Raw genomic sequence first — 9568 nt, 5'->3', positions numbered from 1 at the left:
ATTGGCTTAGGAGCCCTTTTTAAGTGTCTTGAGCTCACAGTGGATATTTCGCAATATCAATATGTTCCCGTGGTTTTATCTTTTTAGAATGTGTGTATATTGTGTGTAAAAAAAAAGGGGGGTGGAGGAAGGGCATGTGTGGTTTGAATTTTAAAGAGATGTACTCACGTAACTGGCATTTACGACGGGCATATATTATGTAAAAGAGGTCCATTTGTCGTTTTTCCCCTAGAGAAAAAAATTTGTATATCACCCGATCATTGAAGTCTATGGATCCTTTCATAGTCGTTTCAGTATGGATTGCGATACACGTCTGTTCATTGAGATTTGTGAATATCATTTTTTTTTAAAATAAGAACAACATGACAACAGCAATTAGACTGCCATATACAATTTCTTCCTTCGAATATCAACTGTGACAACAGTCATTAATAGAAGGAATAGAAAATCCAACCTCAATGCACTACTTATCTACTCCAAAGACAATAACATCACTACAAGTTGAACTGCTGTGTGTGTCGGGTTAATGGACTGGGATTCTTATTTATAGCATCATGGGGCTCTACTCGGTGAATGATTTGTGTAATATTCGTATTGATGATTAACACCCACTTGAGCAAAACGAATAGCATAAGATCTATATTTATTGACATTTTCTTCATCCGTATCGTTTGATTACAACAAAGCTGTTCTTCCAACGATAAAACTGATATGGTTTGGATTTCTCCCAAGTCAGACCCCAAGGTGTGCAAACTAAATTTGCCGGCCTGACCTAATTATTTTAGCAGTAAAGAGTATCATTTGTTTGTGGTGGGAAGTGGATAACCCTGATTTTAAAACAGAAGAAAACAGTCTTTTATATAAAATACTTGGGCGGCCTGTTGACTTTTTGGCTCATGGTAGCCCCCATACCCCACCCTCAGCTCATTGTCACACGTCATCTCTCCTCGCGTGGGGCAACAAGACAAAGAGAGCCGTCTGTGATGAAGCACAACCTTCGTACAGAAGGCACAGGTACCAATCATGGCTCGTAAGACAGGAGAGATGCGCGAGTGCTAACGAAAAGCAGCATATGCAAACATTGAGAAGAAAAGCAGTATCTGCTAAATTTGAAAAATATAGGGCAGCACAAAACAACCGCTCAATAGACCGACCGCCAGTGACTGTAAGGACCACGGAGACTGGGAAGGAGAAAGTAGAATAGACAGATATATAAATATTGAGACACAAAGAGAGAATGGGTGAAAGTTTGCCGGCATATGCCAGAAATTCCGTTTTTTTAGTAAATGTAATAATCGCCTGCCGGCATTTTGACTCTTCTGCCGGCTTTATCATTTGTGAGGTTTTTTCTGACCAGACAATGAGAAACTTTAGATTGTAATATATGACATTTAAAACTCTTGAGAAAAATCCTAAAAACCCTAGATTGGGTCAATGGAGAACATATGGCCAAGTAATTTGTCTGGCAATCCTAATCTGATCTTTATCAAAACTCATACTAATAAACTTTCCTGAAATTTTGTAAGTGAATTTTCTTTTTTTGTGTTGCAAAGATGGGAATATATGATTCACGACATGTATTAACATTGGGAATGATGTCAAACCTGTGTAGAACTTGACGTTGTCATCATTATCTCGGAATTCTTCTTCATCAAAAGAATTATAAGATACCTTCTGTCGCAAAGACTTTGTTTTTTCAAGTTGATCAGTCATCTCCATTGTGAGGTCTGCCTGTGTTCCCACATCTTGAAGCATATCTTTGTTACTGTTAATTGTGTCAGCGTCTCTTGGTTCATTAATTTTTGTGACCTGCTGCTGGATAAATAGAAATCAAATATACTTTTAACCTACCTACTGATGATTACGTCATTTAATTAATCTGTCATTCTCTATATCAATGTAATTATTCATCAAAAGGTGTTAACATGATCTTAAATTGTCACAAGCTCTTTGAAAACTATAAAAACAATGAAATAACAATTCTATGCTTTGTAAATGTGATAATTGTTAACCCAAAATGTAACCAATGAGATCCATCGCCATACTAACGTTGAACCAATAATAATTTAGATGCCTTCAACTTTGTTTAATATTAAACTTAAAAATTTTTGATGTAAAACCCAACTGTCTCATATTTTTTTGCTCCATTCTGCTGCTCTTTTTCAAACACAGAAATAATGTTTGGACTATCCATTCATTTTCCTCTTTACTGGGGCTGAAATGACAATATAATGACACAAGTGATGTAAATCTCTGTGGATTGGTGAAATCGTAGTCAACTCTGACTGTAGGTCTTGGGTTCAAGTACCGATGTCGGCAATACAAAGTTGAGTCCTGAGAGAAGTCTGTTTTCTCACACTCCCTCATCATACTTGTGTGTAAAATGAGCACCTGGCTGCCAGCAATGTAATATTATAAAAGAGCCTCAAAAGCGCTATACCTCTTCTTTTATGTTGAGTGTTGTAAAGCACTTTGAGCACATTAAATAAATATTGCTATATATATATGTGACCTACTGCCTTAAGCTGAATTTATTGTTAAAATGTTATAAGTGGGTTCAATTTATATGTTTGAATGACGGCAATAGGTATATTGTAGGTTCTTACATTGACAAGAACTAAAATATCCTATCTCTAGAAACGGTTAAAGTTAGAAAATAAATCACTTTTTAGCTTCCCATTCATCCTGACAGAGTACATAATTTTGAGATGACAGATTTATAAACTCATCATTTTTTTAAAAACAAATCATTTTCAATCTAGTAATTGTATTTTACATAAAGTCACACTTTTTATTTATTATTCTGGCCCCGCAATTTTTTGCATAGATTGCGGCCACAAAATTAGGGAAAATTTTCTGATTTGCATTGCAACCGCAAAATCTGCACGTTTTGCGAATTTTTGACAAATCCTTTGATTCCTTTTTTAAAAATTTGGATATGACCTTTAATTTAACTTAAATAAACGGTCACATCCGAATTCTTTACTTCTTTATTATAGCAATTTCATTGGCAGCAATTTTTTATTGTAATTTTGTTTTCCCAACTTTGTGCCTATTTCCAAATTAGCATAATTTCTGGCAAAATTTGCCAATTTTTTGTCTCATAATTTTGAGTATGAAACTTGCATAATTCCACGGGGATATTTTATGGCACGGGTTGCATGAAGTTAGGTGTGATACAACATATTAAGAAACCTTCAAAATTTTTGCAAAATTTGCTTAGAATTTTCTTCTGCAAAATTCATCATTTTCTTTGCAAACTTTTGAAATATTTTTTGCAAAAAACCGTGGGGTAAGATTAGTTTATTGATAGTTGTTACTTTTAATTTTACCTCTTTTTCTTCTGAATCATCCATATGTGTCTTAGTTTCAGTCACCAAATGTGTTCCTCTCTCTTTGTTTTCAGGCAAAAATGAATTCTGTAGATAGACAATATCTAAATAATAAAATCTTTATCATGCTGTGGAGGTACTTTTATATATAAATATAATTCACAAATTGTTTTGCTGTCAATGTTTTATGCAAGTATAGCCTGATACCACTGACTCTGCACCGTGAATGTCACTCAGGCTTTTTCTTCGGTCTATCCTCGTTGAATAGGTACACAATTTGGGAGCAAGATGGCTGAATGGAAATAACATTACACCTGAAATGCCAGGTCCATGACCAGCTGTCGAGTCTCCTTTTTCCCTTGAGAAAGAAACGTATCCCCTATTGCTATTACTCACTATGTAATGCAATGCAATGCATCTAAAAAAAAAAAAGAACTTTTATATTCATTCCAGCAGTTTCCTGAACACATGGTTTCCTCGAACTCATTCGAATTTATCCTTATTATTCTTTATTATCATTCCATTTCTTCCTCAAACTAATTTCTACTTCGAACACGGTTTCCTCAAACTAATTTCATGCAGCCAACATGAAAAATTAATTTTTTAAAAAGGTTTTTAAAACTAATTACGTCCAGTGATATCAACCACTAATGACTTACTGTGATATTGACAGTACTTATGTTTGTATCTATCTACACTGTATGTTTGTGTGTGTATGTGTGTGTGTGCAGTTTAATACAAAAAGCCACTCACATTCTATCGTCGTTTCACAAAAGAGGCCTCTCTGCTTAGTCTTATCATTTTGCCATTAGTTCCAATTTCAATGCCACGCGCCATGATGTGCTAATGGTTGTCAACCCCTCTCCAACACATGTACACACACACAAACACACAATTGTAACACAAAGTAAATAATATCAAAGTTTCCTGTATTCATCGTCATGCAGAAATTTGTCTAAGGGGTTTATTCAAAAGGACGGCTGGAATAACCCAGGTGTCAGCCGCAGTACAGCACTGAAAATTGAGCTAGAGAAAGGTATCTTTCTGGTATGAACCAAAGACATACTGCTGAGCCACTCTGCCCCTCCTGAACAAACGTCATGGCAATGTACGGTTTCCTTGAACGTTTTTGCATGTCCCGAGGAGTTCGAGGAAACCGTGCCGGAGTGTAACATTAGCATAATATCCGCTAAACATCCTCAAAGTCAAAGTGCTTTACAAAGGGTCCCTGGTCATCAGCAACAAGTAGCATGTAGGACGAGACACGAAGTATGTTAGGCGATATGACAATTTTTTCAAACATTTTTTAACCTGACTACGGTGAGAGAATGTGCATAAAGAGCCTTTTCCAAGGACTCAACTATGCGCCGCTCAGAGTGGGGCTCAAACCCAAGACCATCTGATTCGAGGGCGAGTGTCATAGAACAAGACCACATAGCTTACACATAGGCTATCTTATTTCGGAATTACACATCAGTTAAATCGAGATGATCAAGAAGACAAAATTTTACAAGGGATGTGGTAATGGATACTTGATTTTAAAGTAAAGTAAATTTTCATTGGTATTTTTTGTTACTAAATGGGGAAAATAGGGACCAAAACATTAAACCTTACTTTATTTTCCAAACGTCCCAACTGGCGTAAGTGACGATCCATCAGATTTGGTCTTGAAAGATTTTTAGTTGGAATCCAATCGGGATCTGTATCCATTCTGTAGTAAGCTGGTCGACCTGTAAAGTGATTTTTCTTCTTGATGTTCATATAATGCTAGATTTAAGACCTGCCAAAGGCAACAAAGATCTACCTATCTTTAAATTTGAAAAGGACTAATCTGAAATTCATCAACATGCATGATTTTCACCCTTATTTAAATAAATTACCTTTTTAATATTTTTAAGATGATAAGAATGTAGAACTACAGTTCTCGACCATTTCCTGACAATCAGGCACGTTAAGAAAGACTTGGTCTCTCTGAGAGGGGTCATTTTACAAAGGTTTTATTAGTTATACAGCTTATGTTGCTGAAGAAAGGTGACCGTCACATTTAAAGAAAATATTCCTGGTCACTTAAAATTTCATTTGATGGGTCAAGAACCACTTACATTGAACAATTAAAGGGGAAATTGTAAATGAAAAGAATGGACAATGACTTTATAAAAATCTATGACTATGAATTAAATTGGCAACTTGTGTTTGTTTTTATAGATATAGTAGTGATAGTGATGATGATGTGGTTGTGGAGATTGTAGTAGTAGTGATGATGATGTGGTGGTGGTTGTAGTAGTGTTAGTTCAGATGATGTGGTAGTATTGGACGTAGTAGTAGTGGTAGTGATGATGATGTGGTGGTGGTCGTTGCAGTAGTAGTGGCAGTGATGATGATGTGGTGGTGGTGTAGTGGGAGTGATAATGTGGTTTTGGTGGTTGTAGCAGTAATGGTAGTAATGATGATGATGATAGTGGTTGTTGTAGTAGTGGCAGTGATGATGATGTGGTGGTGGTGTAGTAGTAGTAGTAGTGGTAGTGATAATGATGTGGTTTTGGTGGTTGTAGTAGTAGTGATAGTGATGCTGATGATAATAGTGATTGTTGTAGAAGTAGTGGTATTGATGGTGATGTGGTGGTTGTAGTAGTAGTGATGATGATGTGGTGATGGTGGTTGTAGTAGTAGTAGTACTAGTAGTAGTAGTAGTGACAGTGATGATGATGTGGTGGTGGTTGCAGTAGAAATGGTAGTGATAATGTGGTGGTGGTGGTTGTAGTGGTAGTGATGATGCGGTGGTGGTGGTGGCGGCTGTAGTATGGCGAGAACCTATGGCGACACTTTATATATTAATTTGATAAATTGAGAAAGACCATACCTCTGGCCTCTAGTCTGAACTTTGTGTATATTTAAAAATTAATGGTAGTGATAATAATGTGGTGGTGGTGATAGTAGTAGTAGTGGTGGTGATGATGTGGTAGTGGTGGTTGTCGTAGTTGTAGTACTAGTAATAGTAGTTGTAGTGATGATGACGTGGTGGTAGTAATTGTAGTGGTAGTAGTAGTGATGATTATGTGGTGGTGGTGGTGGTGGTGGTGGTGGTTGTAGTGTTAGTTCAGATGATGTAGTAGTATTGGATGAAGTAGTAGTGGTAGTGAAGATAATGTGGTGGTGGTGGTTGTAGTAGTAGTGGTAATGATGATAATGTGGTAGTTGTAGAAGTAGTGGTAATGATGATGATGTGGTGGTGGCGATTGTAGTAGTAGAGGTGGTGGTTGTAGTAGTAGTAATAGTATTATTAGTAGTTGTAGTGATGATTATGTGGTTGTGGTAATTGTAGAGGTAGTGATGATGATGTGATGGTGGTGGTTGTAGTAGTGTTAGTTCAGATGATGTGGTAATATTGGATGAAGTAGATTGGTAGTGATGATGATATGGTGGTGGTGGTTGCAGTAGTAGTGGTAGTGACGATGATGTGGTGGTGGTCGTTGTAGTGATGGTTGTAGTAGTGGTGGCAGTGATGATGATGTGGTGGTGGTGTAGTAGTAGTGCTAGTGATAATGTGGTGTTGGTGGTTGTATTAGTAGTGGCAGTGATGATGTGGTAATGGTGGTTGTAGTAATAGTGGCAACGATGATGATGTGGCGGTTGGAATGGGGGGGGGGGGATCCTTGGAACAAATTGACCTCATCGGAATTTGACGGAAGTTGCCCGTAACCCGGAATGTTTTTCTCCAGAACGGATTTTTTTCCCCGGTGAAACCGGAATTTTGGCATCACTGCCTGTGGCTTTGTATCAAAACTCAATATTTATTAGCATACAAACGAAACATCTTCTTTAATTAAGTAAGCAAACAATCTTACCCGTGACAAAGTGATCACAACACACTTGGTGGTAGTATTTGATATTTTCAATTGTGAGATCTGCTCTGTTGATGGCCTTCAGCCACAGCCGTTGCCTTTTCTTTGTTAACTCCAACATTGAGTTTCCTTCATTATATTTTACGGACGGAATCCCATACAAAGATAATCCTTTCATTTTAGCCGAATTATTGCATCCATAGACAGCACAAATCCTCGGCATTTTGACAGTTTTGACTCGGCCACAATCAGTTGAAGTTGAAGTTCCCAATGTAAACAAAGCGATCGGAAGCGACAGTGGTCTCACCTCAAGGGAAGCAACCGTGGATGATATATGCGTGACGTCATCCGCATTCAGTCAAAACCCGTTTACTTACATTAGGATTGCCAGTTTGATGTTTTTTATACCAAATTCCAAAACTTGACGTTAATTAAGCCGTTTGGCATTTTGTTGATAAAAACTTTGCGGCGATGAGGACTCAAACCTACGACCCGACTGTTACGACGACAACTTGAGGTTATGAATTAATATTCATCCAATATCGGAGCTTCCTCATTGTCATTTCTGTTATATGTGTGTGCCGTCGGTCGCTCACCTTCCATAGAAAATATAGAAAAAAAAAAATAACCACAAATACATATGGTTAGTAGGTGGCAAGAGAAGCACATACACATACCTATTCGATCACGCAGTTTTACAGATATTGATATTTTATTAAACAAAATGGTAAAATGTATCAAAATTTACTTTCGATAGGCGATCTATTTTTAATATTTTAATAATAATAATAATAATAATAATAATAATAATAATAATAATAATTATAATAATAATAATAAAATAATAATAATAATAATAATAATAATAATAATAATAATAATAATAATAATAATAATAATAATAATAATAATAATAATAATAATAATAATAATAATAATAATAATAATAATAATAATAATAGAAATAATAATAATAATAATAATAATAATAATAATAATAATAATAATAATAATAATAATAATAATAATAATAATAATAATAATAATAATAATAATAGTAATAGATCTTTATTGTCCATAAATGTGGCAATTTGTCATTCAGTTACACTTGTTATAACGTTATATGATAACTCTCTCTCTCTCTCTCTCTCTCTCTCTCTCTCTCTCTCTCTCTCTCTCTCTCTCTCTCTCTCTCTCTCTCTCTCTCTCTCTACCACGGTAAAGTTAAAAATTAATGCGCTTGTCTGAACAAAACAAGAACTATTTTGACCCTAATTTTCAGAATAATTTAGCCGTATATGATGAATCTAGCAATCTAATATAAAATTGCATTTGTGCATGTTTGTTTTCACTAAAAGTGTATTATCTGTAAACAACAATAAGCGGGATACCTATTTTGTGCGCTACTTTTTCCGGCTTCTACAGTTCCTAATCACCAGCCTCGAGCGCGAAACCAAACGATCGAACGGTTTCAATTTCAGTGTTCGAGTTTGTAATTTGCATCGATATTAAAGATTAAATTCAGTGTTAATCCGTAATAGCTTTCCGGTCTTTGATGTATCAGTATCATTCCCACTCCCATAATTTTAGAAACTATAGATTTGTTTTCATCTTTACGATTCACTTCGTAATTTGACTAACAGTCAGGGTCATTGCATCATGTCTAATATTTAAAATCTCCATAATGAAACAGCTCATGTCTGCTATATGATGAACCTTTTTTTTCTGTAATGCGCCACGATGGTCCCATGCCTCACAACCCAAAGGCTTTCCATCCAGCAATATTCAGTCTTCCACAGTTGCAGTTCTTTCACGGGGTTGCAATCCAATTTCAGCATTTGATTCAGCCATATCTGTCAAATAAGCTACATAATTTAAATACTGTAGAACTAAACTATAGCCAGGGACGGCTGGTAATAATGGGCAGGGTGGGCAAATACCAGCCTGTTTTTTCAAGTTATATGCTGTATTACCAGGTCCGAAATAATCAAATCTAAATTAGATAATTTCAAAAGTTACTACTTAAAATTGATACTTTGTACTGAAATCAATTTGTGTGTATTTTTGATAGATTGCGAATCACCATGCATCCCGTAATACATAAACCAGGATACGCTCCTGTTCTTTTTATCCACCCCCCCCCCCCCCCCCCCCCCCAACCACTCCACTCCACTCCGCCCACATCGTCATCTCATCGTCACGTCGCCTGACGGTGATTTTGCTGTCTGGCCTCTCTAGTACTAGGTCGGGCTAATTCAAATGAGCCCACCTTATTAACCAGTGTACACTAAATAGAGATTTTGGCAAACGAACTTTTTCTTATTTATTGCCTTACTTGTGCTGGGAAGGTACCAGTATTGAATTAAATTTATTAATTTACTAATATTATATCAA

The 9568-nt window shown here is 36.1% G+C and overlaps 1 protein-coding gene across 2 annotated transcripts in view; it reads right to left on the bottom strand.

Moving 5' to 3' along the window:
* The window catches only part of LOC144974438 (uncharacterized), a 27200-nt gene extending 19733 nt beyond the window's left edge, over positions 1-7467 (bottom strand). Inside the window, exons 1-4 of one of the 2 annotated variants that reach the window (XM_078917309.1) lie at positions 7178-7467; positions 4947-5062; positions 3333-3419; positions 1605-1815 (exon numbers count right to left, since the gene is read on the bottom strand). In XM_078917309.1, the coding sequence (XP_078773435.1) occupies positions 1605-1815; positions 3333-3419; positions 4947-5062; positions 7178-7397 (634 nt within the window). In that variant the 5' untranslated portion in view covers positions 7398-7467. The remainder of the gene's footprint in view (positions 1-1604; positions 1816-3332; positions 3420-4946; positions 5063-7177) is intronic. The other variant, XM_078917310.1, reaches the window with a different exon arrangement.
* Between the last annotated feature and the right edge of the window lie 2101 nt (positions 7468-9568).

The sequence above is a fragment of the Berghia stephanieae genome, chromosome 6 (assembly GCF_034508935.2).
Source record: "Berghia stephanieae isolate SIO BIC M18660-M18661 chromosome 6, UCSD_Bste_1.3, whole genome shotgun sequence".
Lineage (NCBI taxonomy): Eukaryota > Metazoa > Mollusca > Gastropoda > Nudibranchia > Aeolidiidae > Berghia > Berghia stephanieae.
The sequence above is the reverse complement of the archived record's forward strand: the minus strand, read 5'-3'. Positions and strand labels throughout refer to the sequence as shown.